This window comes from Cavia porcellus, unplaced genomic scaffold (assembly GCF_034190915.1).
Source record: "Cavia porcellus strain 051 isolate PalLab524CR breed Dunkin Hartley unplaced genomic scaffold, mCavPor4.1 scaffold_5, whole genome shotgun sequence".
NCBI classification, from domain to species: Eukaryota; Metazoa; Chordata; class Mammalia; order Rodentia; family Caviidae; genus Cavia; species Cavia porcellus.
In genome coordinates, this window is record NW_026947488.1 from 32,307,479 (window position 1) to 32,334,444 (window position 26,966).

At 53.3% G+C, this 26,966-nt stretch overlaps 1 protein-coding gene and 1 long non-coding RNA gene across 11 annotated transcripts; one reads left to right on the forward strand and one right to left on the reverse strand.

The window, feature by feature from the left end:
* The first annotated feature begins 6 nt into the window (after window positions 1-6).
* LOC134476030 (uncharacterized) lies at window positions 7-1,122 on the forward strand. Its single transcript, XR_010047448.1, has 2 exons — window positions 7-195; window positions 464-1,122. It is a non-coding gene; the product is annotated as an uncharacterized LOC134476030 (long non-coding RNA).
* A 6,829-nt stretch (window positions 1,123-7,951) lies between these two features.
* On the reverse strand, window positions 7,952-25,245 carry Entpd6 (ectonucleoside triphosphate diphosphohydrolase 6). 10 transcript variants are annotated; one of them, XM_063247908.1, is made up of 17 exons: window positions 25,111-25,223; window positions 24,887-25,022; window positions 23,373-23,466; window positions 20,675-20,971; window positions 18,765-18,841; window positions 17,555-17,698; window positions 16,430-16,505; window positions 15,848-15,883; window positions 15,142-15,230; window positions 14,749-14,828; window positions 14,287-14,351; window positions 12,027-12,128; window positions 11,065-11,202; window positions 9,678-9,734; window positions 9,103-9,213; window positions 8,839-8,951; window positions 7,952-8,679 (listed from the first exon to the last, which is right to left on the reverse strand). In XM_063247908.1, the coding sequence occupies exons 4-17, from the start codon at window positions 20,937-20,939 to the stop codon at window positions 8,584-8,586; spliced, it is 1,449 nt and encodes a 482-aa protein (XP_063103978.1). In that variant the 5' UTR covers window positions 20,940-20,971; window positions 23,373-23,466; window positions 24,887-25,022; window positions 25,111-25,223; the 3' UTR covers window positions 7,952-8,583.
* Between the last annotated feature and the right edge of the window lie 1,721 nt (window positions 25,246-26,966).

Consider the following 26,966-nt stretch of genomic DNA (forward strand, 5'->3'; position numbering starts at 1 on the left):
GGGCGGGAGGCGGGGGGGGGGCGGGTCCCCCGCGAGCGCAGGGCGGTGCCACGAAGAAGATTGACTGTGGCCTGAACCGCGGCGGAGACTCGCAAAACGCGGAGTGCTGCAGCAAACCCTGGATTCCCGTCAGTAGCTTCGAGTTTTTGCTCCTCAAAATCAAATGCTGAATTTTACCTGGAGGCCACTGCTGAGGTGAGGTTCACACCGTGAGCACCCTCTAGGGCCTGCCCCTGCCTGCCTGCCTGGACCACTTACACCTAACTCAGCTGGGTTCAGCATTCACAGCCTAGTGCTCGCTCAGGGCCCCACTCCACCTGGCTGCTTTGCAGTACCCCGAGTCTCCCCACTCAGTCTGAATCTGTAACGGTCAGCAATTCTCTCACAGTACAACCTTGATGTTTTCTTGTTACATTTCCCTCTCTTTACTTTTTTTTTTTTTTTTTTTTTTTTTTTGAGGCAGGGTCATAATATGTAGCCCAGGCTGGCATTGAACTCATGGGGATCCTCCTGTCTCAACCTTCTGGTGATAGGATTACAGCATCAATTTCCGACCCCACAGCAAACGCTGAATGTAGTTCCCAAGTACTTTGCTGGAGTTGCTGGGATGTCTGGAGAATGGCCTAAACCCCTCAGCGGCATGCCAACATCACTCAGGTCCTTTGACCCTACGTGCACCTCAGTCTCTTGTGAATAGTGTCTGCTTCTCAAGTGCTTGTACTAAGTTGTAAGGACTCAACTGATGTGGAAAAAGAAAAAGACAGCAAAGAGACTTAAGATATTTTAGGCAAATCACGTATGTTAAAGGACATTATTGGGCACCACAAGTTCACAATGGCTAATTTTGCATACTTCCTTAAAGGATAAATGTAGGTCTGGGTTTATTGGTACCACCCACCTGAGATTTCCTATGGACTCTTCTAAGCATAAGATCATCTGCACCCTTGAGTCATCTCAGGATTCTACTCCAGGACCAGATCCTTCTTAGAATTTCATCATCTATGCCCTCTTGAGTCTGTGTCTTCCACCGAACTGGACTCTTTCGTTAGCCCCACCTATCACTGTACACAATAAATAGCGGCTGTTCTGGAGTGTGGGACAGACCCCACTGAGAAACACTGACTTCCCAGCTATTCATGCATTACTAAACTTGTCTGTTTTTTTTATTTTTCTTGACATACCCTTAAGACAATTGGGACTCTTCGCACAGTTCCTGATAAACACTTCCAAGAAGGCTTTTTTTTTTTTTTTTTTGCTTGTTTGAAATAGGGTCTCATTTTGTAGCCCAGGCTGGCCTTGAACCCTGAGATCCTTCTGCCTCAGGATCCTGAGTGCTAGAATCACAGGCTTGCGCCATCAAGTTTGGCTTTTTCTTTTTTAATCTTTAAAAAACTTGGTCTATATTTGTCAGCATGATTTAAACAGGACACTTAACAGCTGTGCGTTTTACTATATGAAAATGATGTATCAGGGCTGGGGATTTAGCTCAGCGGCATAAGCATCTGCCTTGCAAGCAGGCAGTCGTGAGTTCGATCCCTGGTACTGATAAAAAGAAAAAAAAGAGAAGGAAAAAAAAAAGAAAATGATATATCAATCAAATGAAAAATGATATATCAATGAAAATGATATATCAATGAATGAAAAACGTTTTTTACAAAAATTTGGTCTGTTGGAGGAGTAAGGGCTAGAAGCTGCCAAGGGAGGAGGTCGATGAAGGCCTTGAGTCCAGCAGGCTGCCCCCAGAGCATGAGTGGGACTGGTTGCCAAGGTCTGGTTCTGCAGCCTCCTGGAGCTGTGTGCTTTGGGCGGAGCCCCAGAGCAAGCAGAGGCCACTATGGGCAGCTGCTGGGGGGAGGGAGAGCAGGGATTGAGCACTTGTGCCCTGTGGCCAGGGATCCCCATTTCCATGGGGAGAGTCAGTGGGAGAGGGGCCCGCTGGGCCCAGGGTTTCCAGCAGAAAGAGGAAGCCAAGCTGGCTCCCACAGTCCTGGGTCAGACACAATGAGACTGAGAAACCTAGGGGCTAAAAGGACAAAGAGGGGTTAAGGGAAACCTGTAGACAGACAGTAGACTTTTCCTTATTTCTGGTACTGGGGGTAAAACAAGGCTGGAAAGTGCTCTGCCCTGAGCTGTATCCCCAGTTCCAAGTCTTCATTTTCAAACCACTTTACTAAGATAAAATCTACACGTCACAAAGTGCCCCACACACAGCAGAGTTCAGTGCCTTCTGATGCACTTACAGGAGTGCAGCCACACTGCTGCTGCATTTTAAACATAGAACCTTTCACCATCACCCCAAATGCTGCCACTGCTTCTCCACTGCACCCCACACCATCCTGTCCCTGTGCCTCTGCCCATCCAGACCATTTACATGAATAGACTTGACACTAGACAGCAGCAGTTTTCCCTGACCTGGTAAAGAGACCGAGTCAGACACTGCGAGTGCACACGTTTGCTGCAGTTCAAGGGAGTTGGTGGCTGAGAGTGTGACTGTCAGTGTGATTCCTGGCTTCAGTGATGATGCCAGGAAAACCCAGGCAACACCAGGAAAGGTATTATGGGAAACAAAGCCCACTGCTCCACAGGGTAGGGGCAATGCCATGGCTTCTGCACAGATGGAGAAGCACCTGGCAGAGTCCTCTCCCACTCTTGTGAGGTCCCCAAAGAAAGTCACTGATTATTTACAGGTTGTCTCAAAAGGGACCAGGCCTTATAAAAGGTGCTAGCAACACGTTATCCCTGAGTGGAGACTATTAGGGAAATACATTGTAAAGGACAGTGAAGTTTAGGGTCAGCTCCATGGCTATCTTGTTCACCCCATTCCACCTCCTTTTTAGTGAAGGGCACGGCTGTGTCACGGCTTCTGAGTTCGACAGCCCAACCTGCTCCCCTCTGCTCCCTAAACTGAGGCTGTCCGTTCTCTCGCTGGCTGCTATTTTAAATCCTGCTGTTCTCATCTCAAAAGGGGCCAGGCTGCTCCCACAATAAGGTAGCAGCAGGTTCTGGTTGACTGGTTCAGGCAGGTTCAGGTCGGGGTACCAGGGATATGGTTCCCAAAAATGTCTGACAGACTTGGACACAGTCAACCCGTCCAAAAGGCTACCAGTTTCCATGATCTGGTACTGTTATCAGGTAGTTTCTTTAGAAATGGCTCATCTTTTTTGCCTCAAAGAATTGGAAGAGACAAGAATATGGTACCAAAAGTTTGTTTGAAAAGTGAGAGGTGCTGAATGTGGTGGCACACACCTGTAATCCCAGCACTTGAGAGGCTGAGGCAGGAGGATTGCTAAGTTGAGGTCAGCCTGGGCTACAAAGTGAATTCACAGCCAGCCTAAACTGCACAATGAGACACAATCTAAAAAAAAAAAAAAAAAAAAAAAAAGAAGGAAGGGAGGAAAGAAAGAAAGGTAAGGGATGAATGGTTATGGGAGAAACCAACTCTGCAGAGTAAATTTGGGCAGAACAAGAGGAAAAGAAGGTAAAAGCAAAAATAAAAGCACACACTGTGCCTGGAAAATGTAGGGTGCCACAGGCAGTCACAGTAACAGGCTTTGGTGGCATTTGGCCTTCTTTGTGCTGTCCACATCTTGTGAGCACTCAGGAGAGCTTCATGTGCAAATGCAGATGTTGTCCTGCACCTTGTCATTGACCAGTCCGCCCACTTCTCCACCGGCTCTGCCAGGCCCCAGCTCCTGCATCTACATCACCATTCTGCATAAAATGTCCTGCAGGACTGAGCCCTGGGATGCTTGGGCTGACACTGCTGCTGAGGAAGTACAGGATAAGGCAGAAAGTGGGGCGCAGAGAAAGGAAGGAAACACAACAGGGCCCAAATGCAGCAGACCAAGCAAACCTGTATCAGTCTTGGACAAAACAGCTTTGTCTGGTTTTAGTTTTTTGAGGTAGGGTCTCACTATGTAGTTCAGGCTGGCCTTGAATTCATGATGTAGCTCAGGCTGGCCTCAAAATCATGGCACTACTTCTGCCTCAGCCTCCCGAATATTGGGAAAGCAGGTGAGTGTCATCCTTGCTGAGTGGGGGAAATATTTTTAAATGATCAGCATGTTTGTATACAGAGTTGAGTAGACACTGACCCGGGGGTTATACTGGCAAAAGGGACTGACACACATGAAGACAGAGATGCCAAGATTTTACCCCATCAGATGTCGACGGGCCTTGTAAGGAGTCAGTGCTTTATTGAAGCAGCCTTCCGTCCCTGGGGAGTCATCCAGACAGCTGTTGTAACATGGTATCGCCCTACTGTATAGACTCCAAAATCTGTGTTTGTAAGCATGCTCGGAGCAGGTGAAGCCAGAGCGCTTCCTGGACTTCACCTTGGTAGCAGCATCTCATTTCATACACATGTCCTGCTCACATGGCTTCCCTAGGGCCCCTTTAGACCTGCTGACAGACAGCAGCATACCACATTGCAAGTGCAGGACTTCATGGCACCGGGGGTACACTTCACTGTCCAGCCTTGGATGGGTGGGTCCCTGACTGTCTCAGAACCATGCTGCGTGTCATCGTGCAGTACTGGGTGGAAGCCAGGGTCTGGAGCACACCAAGCGTATGCTCTGCCTCAGTGCTGACCCTTGGTTCAACTAATACCATGCAGTGAATGGAGGTGCTGTAAATTCCGCCAAGCCTGGGGGTGTAGCTCAGCGGTAGAGCCCTTGTCAGCAAGACAGAACAAAAGTGACTGAAAACACTTCCTTTGAAATGTCCTAATCCACAGACCATGGAAAACCCTGACCTGTGTTCCCATAGCTCCTGTACTCTCCCAAGTCCTTACCTGGCTCTGAGCTCAGATGTCATGGCAGACGTCTATCTGCCAAGCTACCCAGCCCTCCCTGGTGGGGTCTGGAAGAGCCACCCTGCCCTGCGCCTGTGCCCCCAGAGCTTGGCTCTGGCGCTTATGTTCAGGTGGGGTACCCTGGCTTCCAGCCCCAGCAACACAGAAACAAAGGCAATGGCAGGCACTCACCCGCCTCTCACGAGGTCTCCCAGACAGATGCCTTATAGAGGAACCTGTGCTTCCGAGCCATGACATCATGGTGCCAGAACCAAGATTTACAAGGCCACACTTGGGCTCTAAATGGAAATCTCTGTCCACTCGAAAGATTCAAGGGCTGCAGGGAAGGTATCAGTCAGGGGGGCCATGGCCTGGTGTCCTCTCTCCTGCCTGCAGCACACACTGCCACCCTGGTGACAACTGCAGCTGCTGTGACGTGACCAGGAAAGGCCTTGCGCCCAGGGGCCACGAGAGTGTGGCTGTCTCTTCACCCACCAGCCCTGATCACATGAAACACAGCCAGGCCACACCACACACACAGTAAGTACTCAGTCAGGACTGGAAGGCAGAGTTTCTCAGCCTGCCCACATAGCCCTAGTGTGAACATGTCCCAGAGCTCCTGTGCTGCTGACAGAATCCCTGAAGCAACTGTATCCTTAGGAGCTGCAGCCTTCTGCACACTGTCCAGGGCCCTTTGGGAATGGGAAAGGCACTTCCCTCAGTGGGGACAGCTGATGGGAGAACAGGGACCTACGGCCCTCACCAAACGCCACTGCAGGGCTCTGGAACCAACAGCCAATGAATTACACTATTTATTTGCAAATTTCTCGGACTCAAGTTGTTTCTTTCTCTGTGTGTGGCTGAGACAGGGTCTCACTATGCAGTTTAGGCCAGCTTCTAACTTACTATGTAGCCCAGGGTGGCTTTGAACTCACTTCGATTCTCCTGCCTCAGCCTCTTGTGTTCTGGGATTATAGACCTGGCAAGGTTCTGTTACAGCATGAGCCAGGCTAAGTCACCAGTACAACGAAGGCTGTGCCACATTGTATGGAGCCACAGCTTCCAGGCTGGGCCACCCTGACTGTCTCCTTCCTACAAAGCAGCCTCTACAGCTGAGAGCGCAAGCACTGGGGTAGGACCAGATAACTTCTATGCAAGCCAAGCCCTGGATATCAGTGTACAGGAATCATCTGGAAAACAACTCTTCGCTCCACAGCTAAGTCACGAGACTCTGCTACTACATCGCCAACTACATATTTATCAAGTTTAATCATGAACAATGAACACAAAGCAAATCTAAGTGATGTCAGGAAACCAGGCAGCTGTTACACACAGACCAACAGTGTAACTCCTACACCTACGTCATAGCAAAGGAGGGAAACTTGCCAATGGGTGACACGGGGCCATAGGGCCTTGTCATCGCATCACAAGGCCCACAGGCCAGGTGCTCAGCTCTCCACCTTGGTTCAGCTGAATCCAAGCTCTGCCGGGTTGGTGACCTCATGCAGGCACCCAGGTGATCAGCAAGGCCAGTGGAACTGATGTAGCTCATGGGCTTACTGTCATTCAGTCAACCCTGACACCGGAGAGACAAGGGCTGGACTGGCCTGTGTCGCTTGCATCACCTACTTGCAACATCACCTGTGCTTGATTTTTAAGCTGGCTTTCAAGATGACCCACAAGTGTACATGTGCAAAGAGATGCTGGGACCCATCCCAACCTACTTCTCTGTAGGGCCCTTGAAGAAGCGTGGAGGCCGAGGTCTAGCGGGTACAGGAGCCAAGGCACTCAGCTTCCCACCCCACCAAAGGCAGCTCTCCCCAGACGATCAGCAGCAGCAGGGTCTCCAGGCAGGGCCCAGGGACACAACTTTTCTCCAGGTCCTTTTTACAGCTGCTGCATCAGTCATCCCTGAGTTTACCCACGATGGCATCACCCATGCCTCTAGTGATCGCCAATGGGTTCGCAAAACCAAACCCATCCTGAAGCAGAAGTTTGTGTGCTTCAGGACATCCAAAAGCAAGTGCCTAGAGTTAATATAAAACTAAAACGTATTAAGTTTGTGTGTCCATGCACACAAGTACACATATGCAATAGGGAAATGTTCTACCACTGAACTACACCCCATTCCTGATTAGTTTTTGGAATTTTCTCAGTGAGAAAAGTTGATCACGACACAAAACCTGGAAATCATAAAGTAAGTTTGTATGGAAATTTCATCAATTTAAATGAAATAATTATACATTATAAACATAAAAACAGTGAAGCAAAAAGCCTGTGTCTATTAGTTATATCCTTAATAAGGATCTCCTAAAATCAGCGAGTGCCCACGACCCTACAGAACGATCAGAGGAATGTGAACAACATGCTCTTGGGTTGTGCAAAGCAGAGCAGATCACCGCACAGGTTGCTGCAGGGGTGGGGCTGGTTTGGCCAGGGGCCAAATCTACAGCTAGACCTCTCTTGCTGCAGACCCAGATGGGTTGCAGACCCCGGCACATGGTTCCTGCAGTTCCAGCTGGCTTTTCACAGTGTGCTATGACCACATGCAGACCTATTTTTAAAAGCGAGAGACTCCTTTATCTTCAGGGTGAAATGGCTCGCTGGGCCCAAAAATATTCCATGACTTATTTGGTTCTCATTTGGAAAGCTTCCATTGCTTACTTGTTCAGATGTGAGATCACTAAGCTGTAAATGGACCAAATCAATCCTCACTTTACCCCCCTCATGCATGTTTAATGCTTTGTCTCTGGAGTTCCTGGAATGGTTAAGACACTTGGTCTGGCAGAGGGACAGGGACCTTGGCAAGGTGAGGGCACACAGTGCCGTGGAGGAAGCTTCTTGGTGATGCTTCTGGGGTGGACTTCTGCTGGGGGGGTGGGGTGCATCTTTCCTGTGTTTTGTACTGGCCCGGTCACAGAATGACCTCTGCAGGATGTTTCCCTCCCTGTGCCCATGACTTTAGGGACTGTGGCAGATAGAATCCAGACTCTGCTGCTCCAGGTGGCCTGCTATGGGGACACCCACTGGCAGGAGGTCCTGCACCCAGAGCCTTTCTGGTTCCGCAGTGGGTCCTGAGAGGGGCCCAGGCATCCAAGAGCTCCTGCCCCCACCTGCAGATCATCAGTGAGGGGATGGATGATGTCACTCACCTAGGACTCAGGGCAGAACCCCAAACCTTTATTCATGGCAGAGCACAGAGTAGTACATTCACTGAGGGACCCGAGAGGCTGTCCCACATGGCTCTCGGTGCAGTGCATTTGTGGAGATGCAATGTGGGTGTCACAAAGGGGCTTGATGTAACTCACAGTGCCTGGGACTCGGGCCAACTGGCTGGCCCTGTTATGCCAGTGAGTCTTGCCCTGCTCTACTCTCTGGGGACTCTGCAGCAAGTGCAGGTCCATGGAAAGGGGTCCCCCACATCTCTGGGGGGCTTTGCATTTGTGGCAGAGGGAAGAGTCTCCCCGGAGATACCATCAGAATTCTATGGGTCCTGCTCTGTTCCCTAGGGTAGCAGGGAGCCCTTGGAAGGGTCGACAGGAGTAGGGGATAAGATTCACACACAGGGACACACACAGCCCCAGAGCCCCTCAGCTGGGGGACAGGAACGCACCCTCAGCCACACATGGCTCATGTCCACCTGCAGCCATGGCCCAGGCCACCATCCGAGGCAGTGCCAACAGCCCAACTTCTGCTCTGCAGCAGATCTGCAGAGGGCCTTGGCAAAGGCTCCTGTGGGCTGGGGTCAGGTCTGGACCACGGGGTCTGTGGGGAGACCAGGCCGGCTGCTATCAGGCTGCACTCTTCTGTCTGTTCAGGGCGTCGATGTAGTGGAAAATGGCCCCCAGGGCCCAGCTGGTCTCCACGTTGTCAATTTTCCGAGTCAGCTTGTAAAGACCGGGTAAGGGCAGAGAGGACCATCAGGCTCTGGACGGGGAGACCAGGCCTGACCGGGTGGTGGGGAGCAGCTCAGGGCAGCAGGGGTGGGGTCACCAGGGCCATTTTCACATGCTCCATAGGGACACAGAGCCCCGCGGGGGCCCTACCTTCAGCACTTTGTCTCCAGGGAAGCCAAACTCTCGCAGCAGCAGGCTGACATATGTGAGGTCCATGCAGAGGAAGGGGCTGTGGTGTGGCTGGGCACCCAGCGTCCGGCACACTAGGGACACCAGTCCCAGTCAGTTCCCAGGCCAGACCTCACGCCCAGCCCTGGGTACCCATCCAGCTCCTCCCTTTCCCAGGACCCACAGAGGCCTATATCCTGTCGGCCACCTTTTTGCCCACACCTATGCTCTGTGACTGTGACCCACCTTCTCCACCAGAGCCAGCACTGTGGTAGCAGGGCGAAGCCATGAATGGACAACTGGGATATCTCGGAGGCTGACAGAGCTTAAGGCAGGCAGTCCTGCTGCCCGCTGCAGCTGGAGGAGTAAGCATGGCCTAACGCTGACTGGGTACAGAGAGCTGTACCTGGCTGGAAGGCTGAGGGTGATACTGGCCAGCATTGCAGGTGAGTGAGGGGAACCAGGCAAACCAGCACAACATGGGGTACAATGTGTCACTCCAAAGCCCCGGCTCTGCACGCAGGCCTGCCTCCTCTGTGTGGGGACCATCATGAGTGTGCTGGGCCAGTGTGGAAGTCATTCTTGGGCACTCAGGTGTGCAGGACCAACACAGTCCACTCCCCAAAGCCTGGCAGGCAGGATGTACACCCCGAGGGCGGACTGGGTCAGGTCCTCCAGAGCCCCTGGCACTCTCACCACACCCCTGCACACCTCTGCTCACTGCTCTGGGGACAGAATTCAGACCCAGACTCAGGGCCTTTGAGCCAGTGCCAGTCACAGCCTTGTGAGTGACCCTGACCTGGAACCTACACCTCACTCACCGTACTTAGCTGCGATCTCAAAGTCCTCCACTGAGACACTGCCTCCCTTCTCTGCATCTGTAGAACAAGAACAACTGTGGTCTAGTATGGCCTGGAGCGGGGGCTAGGCCCCAGACAGAGATGCTTTTCCTCATGATACTGGGGGTCAACAGGGCCAATGCTGGACAAACACCAAGTGGGACCATAGCCCTGATCATGGTTTCTTTTCCCTGCAGGCTAGGGGTTGAACAGGGCCTTGCACAAGCTAGACAAGTGCTCTGCAACTGAGCTGTGTCATCAGCCCTTTCCATTTTGCTTTTACTTATTTATTTACTTTTGGTTTTCTGAGACAGGATCTTGCTAAGTTTCCCAGGTGGCTTTTTTTTTTTTTTTTACCTTTTTCCAGGGATCGAACTCACGACTGCCTGCTTGCAAGGCAGGTGCTTATGCCGCTGAGCTAAATCCCCAGCCCCCCAGGTGGCTTCTAACTCATAACCCTCCTGCCTCAGCCTGCAGAGAAGCTGGGACTATTGGTATGCACCAACACATTTGGCTAGCATTCTTTTGTTTTTTCAGACACAGTCTGCATAGCACAAGCTGGCCTCAAACTCACAGCAATCTTACTGCCTCAGTTTTCAATGTGCTGCGATTACAGGTGTGTGCCACCACACCTGGCTTGGGTAGCATTTCCCAACTGTGGAGAAAAAACTTCTGAAGGAACTTGAGAGCAATCAGCCCTGCCACGTATTACAAGCAAGTGGGGGCTGTCCCACGAGAGGAGCCATACTGAGCCCTGGCCCGTCCTGCTTTCAGAGGCAAGCACAATTGCAGCAGTTTTTCTGAATAGCTGATGGGGATAGCACAGAGCACCTGCTCCTGCATAGGCCCAGTAGGCTACACCAACCCAAGCCTGGCCAGGCAAGCTGGCTCCTGAATGGTGGCTATGGCCAGAGTGGCTGTGGGGTGTCGGCCAGTGGGCAGTCCGGGGGGGGTCCATTTCTTCCAGGTTTCATTCAGGGCATCAGTGCTCTCATCCTCACAGCCAGCACACTTTGTGATATTCTCGACTTACTCAAAAAGTTCATCTCTACTCTGAAAACCCTGCACCTAGTGTAGCACCCACAGCCCAAAACCCCACCTCTCCAGCAGGCTGGGTTCCCACGCGGGGAGCATGGACGGTGTGAGGCCACTGCCTCGCCAGAGGGGCTCTGAGTCTTGGACAGGGGAGCCTGGGCCAGCCCCAGATGACTGTCCACACCTCAGACACGTGGCACTGTCACATGACACCAGGAGCCCATATGTCTCTGGAAAGGGGCCCTGGTGCCCCAATATGTGGGTGCCTGCCTCACTTCTACCACTTGCCACCTGTCCACCACAGCCCTGGCTTGGGCCCATCAGCCATTCTCACCAATGAGACCCACGCTGGCTGCCAGGTCGTAGTAGTAGGAGAAGGCGTAGAAGTCCACGTGTCCCGCCTCTTCTGCCCTGTGCACCTTGCTTTGGAGGACCTCAGATACCCTGCTAGCACATGGCTCGTGGAGGCGCCCTGTGGAGAGGAGCACATGCCTTACACATGGACTGGTGCCACAGACCCCCTGCCCACAGTGCTTCCTGTGCCAGGAACCTGCTGTGGGTCATGGGCAGGGGGAGAAGCCCAGTACCAGGCCTGGGAGAAACCAGCTGCCACTCAGTGGGGTCCCTGCTTTCTCCTGGGTTACAGACAAGGAAATAGAGGCCACCATGTGGCTGGAGACCAGATCTAGGTCTAGAGGTTGCATGACTGCTGGGGGTGCCTGCAGGTGAGTGGCCCTGCCACTCCACTGTCCTTGTCCTTCCCTATGCTGCCCGGGCCAGTACCACACTCCTACCACCTCCTACTGCTGCAGGATGTGTCATGGTCTGCTCTGGCCCCAGGTACCCTGGGCAGCTGGTTCGGCCCTTGAAGCCTGGTCAGTGTTCACCCACCACCTCCCTCCTCCAGGGTGGCACCTCAGCCCCTCAATGGCAACTCAGCCCCTCTGCACCTTCTCCTTCATGCTGCTATCATTCTCCTTGCTGTTCTGCCAAGGCCCTGGATGAGAGGGAGCCACTGGGCCCTGGGGGTGGACATGCCCAGGCTATGTGTCCAGCCTGGGTACCACATTCAATCCTCCTCCAGGGAGGAACCCAGAGGGGCATGTGGGCAGGGGCAGGAACAGCCACGTGGGAGCAGCGGTGCCTTTCTGGCCTGTTTGTGGCCCTGTAGTCCCAGGTGCTCGAGGCCAGCCTGTGCAAGCCGTGGCCTGGGGAGGGCAGTGCAGGCAGCAGCTCCAGCCTGGTGGGCTTGTCTGAAGGCACAAGGCTGGGGGGCTGCCATGCTGATGTGCATACCTGCCTTTGGCCCGGAAATCCTGTACGTTATCTCTGCGTGCTCCCACTCGCCTCTGAACCCGGGAGATAGACAAGGGCTGACCAGTTCCTTCCCGTCTTTGGCTGAAAGGAGGTGGGGAGAAAGGAGAACCACGGGGCTGCCATCAGCCAGGACCTCCTGGAGCTAGGAGGGGCTGTGGTAAAAATGAAGGGGCCAGGTGTGAGGAAACACCCTGGGGTGACAGAAAGGACCTGCTCAGGGATGGTCCAGCCAGTTGCCTCCTCTGCCCGGAGATTGGCAGGTGACTGCTCACAGCTTGTGGTCCCTTGGGGCAACCCATGGGGGCACTGTCACTCAGCTTCACAGATGGCACTGGCCATGAGGGAAGGCAGGCTGGTGGCAGGGACAGTCGAGTGCCACCAAATGCCACTGTGTTGCAAACTGACTTTGTGCTGCTTTGTACACCAAAGCATGGCACATCCAGCATGGGAAACTGGCTCCATCCCAGGCTGCTCTGCCTGCCTCAGATTGCTGCTGACCCCTCTGGCAAGTTCTGTGTTGAGCAGGAGATGGATGGAGGTCAGAGGTGAGGTAGGGGCACAGCTGCACAGAGGACAGGTGCCTCCTTCTCCCTGCTTCACACTGACAAGAACAGCAGGAAGAGGCCACCAGCCTTGCAGGAGGTGAACAGCATATGACAGGTGCCAATGTCCCAGGTGAGTGTTCAAACACAGGCAGGACAGCCAGTCCAGGAGAGTCGGTGGGCAGCAGCTGCTGGGGACATGCTGGGCTCTGGAAGCCTCACATGCACTGTCTAGACATGCCAGCACCTGCGGGGAAGCCTGCCCACACAGGCATGGGGAATGTACACCACAGGGCTTCAGCCCAGTGGGGTCACAATAGTTTGGAGTGAGGCCACCTTCCCAGGACCTCCTAAGCCTAGGGTCTATGCCTGGAAGAGGCCAAGCCTGTGCTGCAACCTTTCAGAACCCAGATAAGGGTGGAGGGGGCTCACAGACTCCCCTGTGCAATAACAGCCCCAGCATCAGTACCTTGTGACTCCCTGCTGCAGGAGGGCCAGGTTCCCTTCAGGTTAATTTAAGTGCCCCAATGGCCTGTGTGAAAAGCCCGTGGTGCCCCCGAGGGGAAGTCAGGTTACTGGGCAATGCCGTTGGGAGGATGGTGCTAGTCCGGCTGCTGCCTCTCCTCACCTCCCAACTGCTGTCAGCTGTTGTGGGCAGTGTGGTGCCCACCAGGCCCTAAGGAACAGGGTCACAGGCCACGGGCAGAAACATCCAGAGCTGGGCACTGATGCCAGGCTTTCCTTATCAGCTGATGACCAGGGATTCTGTCACAGTGACGGGTGACTGACTAGCATGCAATGCAGCTCCCAAGGCAGGGCATGACTGCACAGTTACTTGGGTTCCTTTAAAGCCTATTTCAGAAGTGGTTTCACTAACATCTCTTTTTAAAAGGACTTAGAATATACAAGGTGTGATAAAAAAGTATGGTGAACTTACACGATTTAAAAATTTTATTATAGTAGTACTGCCACTAACTCCCTCTAAATCCTCCTTTTGGCTTTGAACATACTCATCTCATTCCATCATCCCTGCCATTCTTTGCAGCAGCTCTGGCATCATCCTCTCTCCCAAGTGTATCCGTTTGTACTGTACTGGCTGCTTCGCTGTCCTGAATCCATTCAAATGTTTGGCTGTCATGGTCATTTTCACTTTGGAAGAGCTTGAGGGTGCATGGTGCCAGATTCAGTCAATGATGTGTTCACGTGCTGGCTTTCCACTGGACAGCATTTGACAGCACTCATGGTGTTTTTGATCATACCTCATAAAGACACTCAGGAAAGAGGACTCCAGAGCTGCTTCAGAAAGTGGCAGAGAACAGGACAAGTGTGTTCAAAGGGAAGGGGAGTCTCCTGAAGGGGATGGGTAGTGCTGCATCTTTATGTGTCACTTATTTAAAATTTAAATGTCGTCAGGCATGGTGGTGCGTGCCTGTGATCCCAGCACTCAGGAAGCTGAGGCAGGAGGATCACCACAAGTTTGAGGCCAGCCTGAATTACATACTGAGCTCAAGGCCAGCCTAAACTATTGAGACCCTGTCTCAAAAATAAAAAAACCCTAAATGTTCACATTTTGATCCCACCTTAAACGAGGTAAAAATCCCTCCTGGGCCAGTCCCACCCCCTGTCAACCAGGGACAGAGGGCAGATGGCTCCTCCCTCTCACCAAGGCAGAGCCCTGAGCAGCACCCTCCACTCACCGGGTCTCCCCTCCACACCACCCAGGATCGCCAGTCGTGCCGACATCAGTCCCAGCCCCAGGTAGCTGTGGAAACAATGCCCACCCAGTGAGGCCCGGAGCTTGGCCCTGCTCACTGTTAGCAGCGCCATCCTGGAAGGGAGGCTGCTACAGCCGTCCTGCTCCTTCAAGGAGTCTCGGTGGCACTGTGGGACTTGGCTGAGTGGCTTACACAGGAGCTATGACACTGCCAATACGCCAGATTTCATGGGGTGCAGGAGTAGAATGATGATGCTGTGTGGCAGGTGGTGGCTCAGAAGCACCCCATTCGTGCTTGGCTCCCTCATCTCTCCCAAGTCTCCTCCAAAGCGTAACAGAGCAAGGTGCTGGTGGGGGATCCCAGGACCTGGCCGGGGTGTGGGCTGGGAAGGAGACAGAAGCAGGGGCTCTGAGGGCTGTGGCTTCCCTCACCCTGAACACCAACCTGTGGGAATATAGCCTGTAGGTCCTGTTAAACATCTGCAGTGATGTCAAGTGGCCAGGGGGGGAGGCCTCCAGAGTGCCCTGTGGAGACATCAGAGATTCTTTCAGAATGAGGAGCAAGCCAGGAAGGCAAAGTACCCAGAAAACTCTCGCCCAGGCAGTGCCACCCCATTCCAGGCAGGGCGCAGCCAGGGCCCCAGCTCTGACAACTGACACTATGAACACTATGAAGGACGCTTGCTCCTCAGGCCCGGCCCCTGGGATGATGAGGGCACCTGCTGGTCATCAGGCTCATGGTTCCAATCCAGACCAGATTCCATTTTGGTCTGTTTCCCAGGCAGGAGCCACCCATGGGCACCATCCTGTCACCACCCCTTGCCAGGAGAGCAGTTACCTTGGCCCTTGGAAGGAAGGTGATCTGTGTGGAGCCACCACCCAGATCCAGCATGCCCACGCTGCTCCTGCCTGGGGCCCGCAAACTGCCTGTGGGCGGCAGACAACATGGTCAGGGAGGAGGCAGGACAGCCAGAGAAGAGCGTCAGTGGATGAACTCTGAGACAGAGTGGTGGGTTCGAGGAAAGGAACCCAGTCCCTGGGAAAAGGTCAGGTGGTGTCAGTCTTAGCTTTAACGCAGATAAGGGCAGGATGATGCCAACTGTCTGAGATGATACACTGGCCCTATGAGATGGGTGGGGGCTGCAGTCTCCCATCTCCATCTTCATCTCCCTAGCAGCACCAAGACAGGGATTCCCAGACGACCACCTCAATCTCTGTCCACCCCAAAAGGGGCAGGTCCTGCCAGGAAATGCTCATAAACTAAGTCAGACATAGCCTTTCCCCAGTCCAGCAAAGGGAGGTGTGCAGAGAATAATCTATGAAAGATGGCTTCTCGTGGCTGGTTCCTGAGAACAGGCATCTGTGCCAGGCACCCTCAGACACAAGAGAGGCTGCAAGCAGCCCTGTGGGGGACGCCTCCATGTCCTCAATGGGTCCACTAACCCCGGGCTGAGCCCTAAGGGCTGCAGACACAAGTGCCCATTCTCCAGGGAGCCCACCAGCCCCATGGCACACTGTTGCCTGTGGGGCCAAGTGACACACACCTGTTAGGAAGTTGATGGTGATCCACGCAGAGACACCTACAAGAGAGTGGCGTGAGAAGGTCCTCATCCCCCAAGACTGCCCATGCAGCTCCCAGGATGCTTGTCTCTCCCTCCAGGCCTCCCTATGACTCCCCCAGAGAAGCACTGCACAGATGTAGTCCTGTGGCTTCCGCCAAATATTCTAGAAGGCACCACCTGAAACCTGACTACCCAAGGCTGTGTCTCCCTGCAAGTTTTTCATCCCAGTCCTCTTCTGGAAGACTAAGGAAGGGAACTCATGCTCAAGGTTGAAATTAAAGGCAGGGCCAGCAGGGACTCAGCAATGCAGCTGCAATGTTTTGAGTGCAGCAGCAATAGGTGTGCCCCACGTGCTCTCCACACCACTTTCAGAAGATCCATTGGCACTGGTCCATGTGAGAACTGTCTCTACAACTGGCACTGGGAAGACACCCTGGGACACCTGCACCAGGAACAGCCTGAGAGCCAGGCACCACAGGCACCCTGTGCACAGACTCCAGCAGCAGCAACAGCAGCGCGTGGGTGGCGTGGGACTGGGGGTGGGGGAGTTCTGGCCACTCTTACCTTCGTCGGTTCCGTTCATGATGGACACACAGTCTTCTCCTACTAGGAAAGGCGATGCCTTAAACACCTCTTTCACCTGTACAGGAGAGATGTCTTCACCCTCTGGAATGGGAGGCCAAGGGCTGCTGGGCAGCAGACTGCCGAGGCCACCCACTCCACAAAAATTCCGGGCCTCCCTAGTCATACGAGGGCCCGTTCAGAGACATGGCATCCTGCAGATGGCAGTGTGGGAGCGAGGTGGCTACATTAGGCCAAAGTGCTACCCGGGGCAGGAGGAGGGATGAACAATGAGAAGCACCATTATGGAGCTGAGCCTGGCATCTGGGGGTGCTGCTGTGCCCTGCATAGGGAACTTAAGTATCTCTGTCCCCCCACCAAGTCCAATGCCCCAGGGAGGGACCCTGATGGACAAGCAGGGGACACGCCATCCTCTTGTAGGGCAGTGAAGCAGGAGCCTCAAGGTGGAGTCATAAGGACCCAGAGGAGCACAGAGCGGGGAGCCAAAACCAAGGGGCTTATGGGCAGTCACATCTTTCTCTATTTTTGTTGTAAGACAGGATCCCACTACAGAGCCTGGTGTCATAGTTTATGTCTGTGTCCCCCAGGCCTCATGAGTTGGAATTGTGCATTTGTTATTCGTTGTCTAGTGCTTGGATTGATAGTGTCAGTGCTCCACCCACAAAGGGGTGGAGCCAGGATGTGATGTAATGGCAGGAAGGTGTGTCTTGTTCTTTGCTGGTTCCTGTTTGCTGTTTGCAGCCACCATGAACTGCGGCCCAGCCATGCCTGCCTGCCTTGGAGCCAACTGAGTGTGGACTGAAACCTCCAAAAACTGTAAGAAATAAATCTTTCCTTTCCCAACTTGGGCTTCAGGGATTTTGTCTCAGCGACGAGTAAAAAGTAACTAAGACATCTGGGCTGGCTTTGAACTTGCAGAATGCTAGGGTTCCTGGTGTACCCAACATGCCCAGCCCTGGGCAGCCATGGGTGAACATCTGACTGAGGTCAGAGAAGCTTAATGCCCATAGCCCTCAACCCCACTGAGTCCCATGGTGGGAGCTTTGAAAGCACAGGACACTCTGGGGGTACAGGGCCTGGTGCACAGGAGCCCAATGCTGCACCCACCTTCTGCAGCAGCCGCTGAGCCTTCTCTCCTGGTAACAGGCGCAAGCCAGCTGTGGCCTTGAGGACCAGCGGAGTGGCCTTCCAGAAGTCAAATGGAATGTCCTGCTTAGCAACATCCAGCAGCTCCTGGATCCCTTGAGCGCTCTGTGGATGTTGTGACAGCAAAGCAGGGTCTGTCACACCCAGTAGCTGGGGTCACAATGCTACCCTGCCTTTGGATTTTCTGTCTTGACACAGGGTTTCACTATGCAGTTCAGGCTGGCCTTGAACTTGCAGCAGTCCTCCTGTCTCAGCCTCCTCAGTGCTGGGTTTATTGCTCTCTAGATTTATAACATGATTTTCTAGATCAGCAGAGGATATGGACAGTGTGTGGGGCACTGAGGTAAATGTAGAGCCCTGAGCACAGAATGTGGCAGGGTGAAAGCAGATTGAGGCCGTGAGGGCGGGCCCGTGGGCCCACCCTTTACAGCTTTCTTTCCTTGGGTAACAATGCCTTGCTGTCATTGGCCCCCAGGCAGCCTGACAGGCCTGGGCTCCTTGATCCCACAAGGCTGCTGTGGCCTGCAGTTTAAGTCCTGTACTGAGCTCCGTCCTCTGAGTGACTGTGCTGAAGACCACGTCGCTGCTAAACACTGGGGACAGCCCAGGGGAGCATGGATTCCAAGCAATGATTTTGCAGTGCTGTGATGAGATCCAGGGCTTCACCCACCTGAGGCAAGAACTTCACCTCAGCCATACTCCCAGCCCTTAGAACTCAGTATCTTCTAACTTTACTTAGGTTCTAGTATTTCTTTAATCAAAGCATCCATGGCAAAAAACCTAAAGTTTAAAATGCACTACAGGCTGAGATTATAGCTCAGTGGTACACACTTGCCCAGCATGCGTGGGGTCCTGGGTTCTATCGCTTGCACATTAAAAACACACACAAAAAAGAATGAAAGGATGATGCAAAACCCGAAGACTAGTGAAAAAATGAACTAAGCTTCCAAATAATACATGCCGTGGGTTTGCAGTGTGCTACCAAGTGGTGGTAAGCCCCTGGGGGTATGTGGTGCCCAGAAGCTGAGGCAGACCTGCTCGTCTGCACCTGGCCATGCTCTAGGCTCAGCACTGAGGCAGCACCACAGGGCCTCCTTCTGCCTGCACACCCAAAGGGTTGGAGCTGGCTTTAACTAACCATACAGTGAGGTACAGCAGTGGAGGCTTTTACCTTCTCGACATCATCGGCATAAGCAGAAAGCCCTGGCTTCAGTGCTTTAAAGGTCTCATGGGTCAAGGTGGGTGTCTCTGAAGGAAAAGAAAACAGTTTTTAAAAGGTTCACATTATGGCTTATATCCTGGTGCCTCCCAAAGCCTCAGGCAGTGATGGTAAGGCTTGTTCCAACGTGGCTGGATCTAGGGTACGATTACTAAATCACCCACTGACTGCTTTGGCACAGCTCTGGGTGTGAGCACCACCCACCCTTAGGGGAACACAGAGGGACAGGAAGACACTGCTGCTGCTGCTTGTCTTCTGCTTTGCAAGGCCTCTCTGCCGTAATGCCCTGCCCTGGAGTTAGCCTGCTACAGACTGAAACCTCTGTACAGTGTGAGCCAAACTCCTCCTTTAACTCTGGAGGCCAGGGACTTGTCTCAGCAATGAGGAAAGTAATTGAGGCAGTTTATCCAAGAAGGCAGACCCGAATGTATGCAGGTATACAAGTGGAACTAGTCAAGACTTTTTTTGGTACCAGGGATTTTGCACTGTATCTTCAGCCCTTTTTAATTTTCTGAGACAGGATCTTGCTAGATTTCCCAGGTGGGATTTAAACTTTCAACCCTTTTGCCTCATCCTCCCAGATGCTGGGCTTACAGGTGTGTGCTGCCACGTTCAGGTAGCCAGGCATTTTAAAGCCAATTTTCTGATCATATGGACCAATCTCAGAATGACAGGGCCTTTTGGCCCTTTTTGCATACATCTGCTTCCAGATTAGTGATCCCTCATGTTTGGGCCAGAACTTTGCATTATTTAACATATGGGGTGTGGCTCACTGTGAGGTTCTACATTTGATCTTCTACCCCCTCAAAAAAAAAAAAACCAGCATTTCTTTTTCTTTTCTGGTCTTTTTGAGACAGGGTCTTGCTATACAGTTCAGGATAGCCTTGAACTCACTATGTAGCCCAGACTGGCCTCAAACTCATGGCAATCCTCCTGTCTCAGCCTCCAGAGCTGGGATTACAGGTGTGTACCACCATACCCAGTTTGAACACTGTTGATGCAGATTTCATAGGTACATTACCTCAATGCGTTTTTTTTTTTTCAAAAAGCAAACTTCTGGTCCAACATAAAAATATAAAGAAATTAGAAGCAAACAAAACATGCCATGATGATGTTAGAGAGAGGTGTTCAGAGTGTCTGGTGGCAACTGGCAGATGATAGCATGGCAGCTATACATAGCCATCTAAGGCCTGAGAGGAAGTACCAGAGTGCTTGTCTCACACAGAGGGACACAGCCAGGCTGAGGTGCGGTGGAGGGCAAAGCTCTGGGGAGACAGCAGATGTGGCCAGCGAGGGTCTGTGCAGGAGAAAGCCAGGATTGCTTGCCTTGCCCAGCTGGGAAGCACAGGCCCGGGGCCTCTTTGCTTTGGCCCTTTCATTGCTGGATCCCCACTGCCAGCTCCTCGAGGACTCCTGTGCCATGGCCTGACTCAGTTACTTCCTGCTCCAAACTCTGATGGGACCCCAGTGACTATGGGGAGAGGACAGGGCACCAACATTCTCAAGGTGCTCTGAGACCCTGCTTGCCGAGATAATCGGGGCTCGTGGGGAATGCAATGACTCATAGATTCAGGGTCTCTCCACAGCCAACCCATCTTCCTACATTTTTCTATCTGTACTTTTCTCTGCCTGCCTATCATTAATTTTTGGCCCTAGACCTCAAACCTGGGGCCTTGCACCAAGTGCTCCCCCACTGAGCCCCTTCCTAGCCCCTGGCAGCTGCACCTTGAACAGGTGCCAGAACATCCAGGCAAGGCACAGCCCATACCATCCTTTATGGTAAGGTGACCCTGGGGTCCCTGGGAAAGGGGAGGGCAGCCCCTCCGTGTGGGCTCAGAGGGGCTCTCAGATAGGTCAGGTACCTCCAGGTGGCCGGGCAAACTGGAAGACATGCACACGGGTGCCGGTGCTCCCAGCATCAAACATGATTCCATAGAAGACCTCGTGAGCATGGGCAGCCGACCCCACAGGGATGTGGGCTGCCCCGGGGATGGAGGAGAGCACCTGCGGAGCAGATGCCTGGTGCCACTTGATGTAGGCGACGTAGATGAACAGGCCCACGCACAGCCCCAGAAGGTACGCCACCCTTGTCATCCGCAGGGACCCATGGCTGGGTATTTTTCTCATTTCTTAGTCTGCCCAGGATGGTGTCGCAGCTGCTGGAGGGGAGGAAGGAAGGCTGTTATACTGAGAGGTGCCAGTGTGTGTCCAAAGTTACAGGGTCCAGGGGCAAAACATCCAACCGGAAACCGGGATGCTTCGCTGCAGCATTTCATCCTGCATATGGCACTGGCAGGAACAGTCGGAGCTGAGGGGTGAAACACAGTAAGCCGCCCATGCTCACAGCACAGGACACATCTGAAAAAGTGGCAAGGATTTCTGTGATAGGACACCAGAACGCAGGGGACTGGTGCAAACGTGCAGCAGTGGGGTTGCACCAAACTAAACACTACATAGGAAACCACCAACAAAATGAAAAGGCAACTTACAGAATGGAAGGAAGTATTTCCAAACTATCTGATCTGGTAAGGAGTACATATTCATAAACAATTCAAATTCAACAACACCAAAACATAACCTCATTTAAAAAATAAGCAAATGTATGAGGTCTAGGTTCAATCCTCAAGACCCCATAGAAAAAAAGGAAATATATTTCTCCAAAGGTGTGCAGATGGCCAAGAAACATATGAAAAGCTGCTTCAACACCACTACTCACAAGAGAAATGCAAGGTCACAGTGTGACACCACTCCTATTCTTTCCTGTGGCCACTACCAAAAGCAGCACCACTACAGCCCAGAAAATAACATGTAGGCAAGGATGTGGAAAAACAAACCCCTGCGCACTGCTGGTGGGAATGTAAGCTGGTGCAGCTTCCCCCCAAAATAAAAAATAGAATTACCACATAATGCAGCAATATAGTATATCCAAAGGAAGCAAAATAGGATCTCTAAGGCCTATGTACACCCCCACTCACTGAAGCATTGTTCACAAAATCCTATGGGTGGCAGCAACCTGGAAGTCCACAGTCACCTGCATGGATAAAAAACGTGCTCTATTCATACAGTGGAACACTATTTGGTCTTAAAGGGGCTGGGAACAGAACTCAATGATAGAGTATGCATAAGGCTCTGAGGCCAAAAAAGTAAGATGAAAATAAAAAGGAAGAAACTGACACAGGACATAACATAACGAAGCTGAAAGGCATTCTGTTCCATGAAAGGAGCTAGCCCCAAAAGGACTCTGGGTAGGGTTCCCTACAGCAGAGCATGTCAGGGCCAAGATGGGAGCCAAAAGGACTGCAGGCTCCACCACAGAGCTTGGGTGTGTGTGTCGAGAGAACCTCTGCACAGCAATGGCATGACAAACTATTTTTTTTTTTTGGTACTAGTAACCCATGATCTCTCGCTTGCCAGGCAGGTGCTGTGCTGCAGAGCTAAATCCCTGGTTACACAGCAACTATATGTACTGCACCCAAACTTGCACACTCAGAAGTGGCTGATGGCACATTTTATGTTTATATATTTATCACAACAGCAAAGCTTCAATGGCGGAGACCAGGCAGGGGCATGCATGGGTGACTCCTGGGGGTGAAGGACAAAAGCAGTGGGGATAAGATGCAGGGCCGAGGCTGCCTGCTTCTCAAACTCCTAATGTCCCAGTCATTCTTGGCCTTGCTTCAATAAAGGTGACTGTCTCTGCCGCACTTGGGCTCTTCTCACCTTAAGTGACTTTTAAGGTCTGGGGTTTTCTGTTTATAGCACACTGCTCTTTGGTCCCTTCTCCATACCCTCTGAGTCAGGCCACCCCGGCCCCTCCTGTAGGACCTTGGTGCTCCACAGGCCCCACCTCTTTGGTGAATGACCCATGAGGCTGGACATGGGGGCCTCTCCCTATAGAAGGGACCTCTCTGGGGGCAGGGCTGCCCCCATCTGCCCACCCAGAGCTCCGCAACCCACATGCAGACTAGGAAGAAAGTGGAAGATCCACTGTTGGTGCTTTCATGTCTAGGTGACAACCACTAGGGAGGGGTTGTGTGGCAGGAGGCACAGTGAACAGGTTGTGTTCATGCCAAGCTTCATGTGACAACAGGACGTTGGTCAGCACGGACCAATCCCTGTGGAGACATGAGGCTAACAGGTAGCACTTATGAGCTGACAGTGCTAAGGGACTTCAGTTGAGCAGCGCACATCATCCCAGCTGCCTCTCCTGCAGGCTTCTTCTCGTAGCTTACCACGACCCAAACCTTCATTATAAGTGGCCCTGGTATTTACAGGAAAAGTTCTGAAGTGGTTAACACCAGGGATGAATGGCGAGGACCCAAAGTAGCCATGAGGGCATGTTACAGAAGCTGCAGCAGAGCCAGGTTTCATCCTGCCAGTGCCAGGCTAAGTGCTATGTGACAGGAACAGCCTACCAGGCATCCTCTAGCTCTCAGGCAAGGCTGGGTCTCCATGGAGACCACTGCCCACTAAACACTCCTGCTATGCCACCTCTCATCAAACTTGCTGGCCCCATCGTTGCTGCCTGCTGTCCCCCAGGACATCCAGGCCCCAAAGTACCTGGAATGGATGTGCCTGGGGCTGTGCAGGGGTAAAGCAGAGGAATCCCGACTTCTGCCTCCAGAATGATGGGTGCTCTGTCTCTTCACATTCCCTAGAAACACATGACAGCATTAACAGCCAAGCAACACGCCCAGGAACTCACATAATCACTGGCGCTACACACCAGCAAGTGCAGAAGGACATCAACAGTCCAAAGAGGACATGCAGACCAAAACAGGCCACCTCCACATTGAGACCCAACATGCACACCAATTTCACTCTGGAGTAGAGGGGTTCTTCACAGCCAAGATGCCTGCAGAAGAGAGCACCACACTTCCATGGGTCTTGCTGGCCCTCAGTGTGGATTCCCCAGTGACTCGATGTGAACGTAACTCAACCTCCTCCCAGTACCCTTTACTGCAGTGAAAAATGAGGCTGCAGGGAAGGGAAACCAGGTGGAAAAGGGAGAGGTGGCAGGAAGTGGGTGTGGTTAATAAACAGAGGTTGGGCTCTGGCCAGGGCCACCCAGTCAGGTGGGGCTGGAGTCAGAGGAGAGCAGCACACCAGTTCACTAAGGCATGAAACTGCCCAGAGCCTGCTCACTTTCTAGAAGCTGGGATCAGACTGGCTCTCAAAGACACACGTGCCAGCCACTCCAACTGGTACGGCTGAATGTTTTGGCTGGTTTTTCCAGGTTTTCAGTTAAAGTGTGGGAAAGGGCAATGACAACAAACAACTGCTGCCTATGCCAAAAACGTGCCCAAAATAAGGCACAACAGCAAACCTACACCCCTTCTTTCCGAAGATGCAAAAAGACTTCTTGTAGTGAAAGTCTACTCCTGATCCACCCTGTCAACACCATCAGCTCTCTCTTCTCACTGGCTGCCTGGGCGGGAGACACTTCCAGAGGTCCCTGAGGAACAGACCCTGCCTCTCCAATTCTACATGGGGATCTGGGAGGCAGAACAACACACACCCCATTGGCCCCGACTGCAGGCAGGAGCACAGGGACACAGCAATTTGGCCTTGTCACAGTATGGTTGCCAGCTTTCCCAAAAGTGCACACTGTTAACAGAACAGCGACACCATTCTGTCACTTGCCCAAAATGCTGCTCCTCGGCACTAGCGGACACGGGGATAACCCTGCACGGCGTTCAGCGCCCACCTCTCCCCACGGGTGGTCTTTCCAGAGGTCTCAGAGTCTGCCATGTCGGGTCTTGGCCAGAGAAGCCCTGCCTCCAGCAGGATGAGGCTGTGTGTCTCAGCACCCGCAGGGCAACCCGGAACACAGCCAGGCAGTCAATGGGCACTCCCCACAGGTGGCCAATTCCGGTGGACGCCACTCGGCAAAGCGCTGCGCCCACGGCGACCCACCCCGCAATGCGGGCTTTCTCCCCGCTCCCACGCCGTCTGCCCCTGGCGCCCACTCTTCCTGCGGCGAATGCGTCCCACGGAGCGAGGCCTCTCTGGTCCGACCCGTCCACCCGGCCCGGGTTAGCTCTGACAGGCACTGGCGCTCCTCTGCCACCTACCTGCCCAGCAGCGGGAGCAGGTCCCTGCGCCAGCCGCAGGGCGCAGGGTCTCTGCCCGGATGAGGTCCGGGCGGGTCGGCGACGCAGGCTGAATGAATGAAGAGGGACGGCAGGGACGCCCGACGTCCGGGAGGCCCTGCGCAGCCGGGTGGAGGGCGACCCGTGGCTGGGGACCGGGACTGCCTCGCCCAATCCCCCCGACTCCTCTCCCACCGCGCGCTCACCCCACTCGGCGCCCAGGGCCCCAAGGCGGCGTACTGCGGAGTCCTGGCTCCTGCGCCGCGGCAGGCGACAGCACCGCCCCGCACCGCAAGCGACCCCGCCACCTCGCGAGCCGGGCCCCGCCTACGCGCACGCGTCATCGACCGGGCGTGGCGTCGCCAAGGGTTGCGCACGCGCAGAGCGCACATTGCGGTCCAGCCGCGCAGGCGCAGTACCTTTCCGGTCGGGACCCTGGATGCGCTTCCTCCGCTTGGTGACCCCTCGGGGGCGTAGCCCGGCATTCCTCTCTGCGGTGACCTACTGACGGGGTTCCCTGTGTCCCTCCACATCCAAATTCTCGTTTTATTTCTAAGCGGATACGTGACAATGCAGCTGCACCGAGTTGACAGGGCGGTCGCCTCCACACTTTTCACCCGTTTTCTCATGGCCCCCTGGAAGCCACTCAGGCCGCCAGTTCCTGATGGCTGGTCCCGTAATGTGCCGCCCCGTAGGGTTGCTCAGGAGTCCCCCAAGCGGGGGGCCCTCCTGTGATGCCCTCACATTTGGGCTGCCGCGTGGCGTCCGGGTTAGAGACGCACTTCACGGGACCGCCGCGGCCCCTGGGCGTGAGTGCGCCAGGCCTGGTGCAAGTACGCCGTGGGGGGCCCCGGGTCGTAGCGAGATCACAGGCCGTGGTCTCCACAGGGCTTTCTGAATGATATAACTGGGGGATGCAGGGACTGCGGCGCTGAGCCTGTGTGCTGAAGAACCGCTCTCTGTGGGCCGGACCCAAGTTTTCCCACCAGTAATTTGCTATATAATGATGATGCTATATTAATGCTGCAGAATCCCAACACTATCTTTGTGCGTGCTTGTGAGTAGATCTATAGGAAAAACTCTTAGCAGTGGAACTGGCAATGGTAAAGGATATGCCCTTTTTGTTGTTTGAATGTATAGTCTTGCTATGGAGTCTAGGCTGACCTTGAATTTGGAATCCTCCTGCCCCAGCCTCCCAAGTGCTGGGATTACAGTTGTGGCCACCATGCCCGGCCAAGATGTGCTCTGTTAAAACACATCCTGCACAAATGCATTTGAACTGGCCCTGGCCCCTGTCCTAACACACTAACTGGCAGACATGGTACAGGGTGTGGGTCCCCCATCACCGTCCCAGTTCTTCGGAGTATCTTTGCTAGTACAACACTTACAGAGTTACGTCTCAGTTCTACTTTATAATTTTTCTAGCATCTCGAAATCCCTGTTCATGGAACAGGGCTGGCCCAGCTCCTGGCTGACTCACGGCATCTTTATCACTCCCTTACTGTCTCTGTGTTTCACTGTACAGATTCGAGAATGTGTCAAAGTTTTGCATACCCAATTTACTGCTTGGACAGCTTTCCTACCAGGTCTTAGGAGATTCTCATAACTAAAGACTCAGCTTAACCGCACCTGCATGGCCACTTTATATACAATGGCCTCTCCAAAACTTTTCTGTCATTCTCTATGCATTTCCTTCATAGGACTGATCACACTGGGTGCCTTGCTTATGGGTGTATTCTGTTTCCCTGCTGAAACACGAGACCTCAGTGTTCCATCTGGCCTCACAGTGCCTGTGTCCCTTATCTTTGACTTGAGCTCTCCAGTTGTGGAGACTTCTGTGCTACCTCAGAGCATCTCTTGGGACCACTCTGGGGCTTGCATCGGACTCCCTCTGGATCCTCAAAGAAGTATCCCTTCATCCAGGCAGCTGTGAAGACTTCTCCCAGGTGCATGTAAGGATGACCCCTTCTCATCCATAGTTTTGGAGAATAATTGGAATGTGCCAGGATGCAGCACCTGGAGGAACAGATGGTCAGGATAGCCCAGGCTCTGCTTTCGGTTT

Bases quoted from the DNA above. Each gene is read 5' to 3' on its own strand.
- Entpd6 (XM_063247907.1), bottom strand. From the start codon at position 20,939: ATGAGAAAAATACCCAGCCATGGGTCCCTGCGGATGACAAGGGTGGCG. The intron at 14,352-14,748 runs GTTGGTGTTCAG...TTGTTTCCACAG, and splicing joins TACAGGCTATATTCCCACAG to CTACCTGGGGCTGGGACTGA. The intron at 8,952-9,102 runs GTGGGTCACAGT...TGGTGTCCCTAG, and splicing joins TGCTGGCTCTGGTGGAGAAG to TGTGCCGGACGCTGGGTGCC.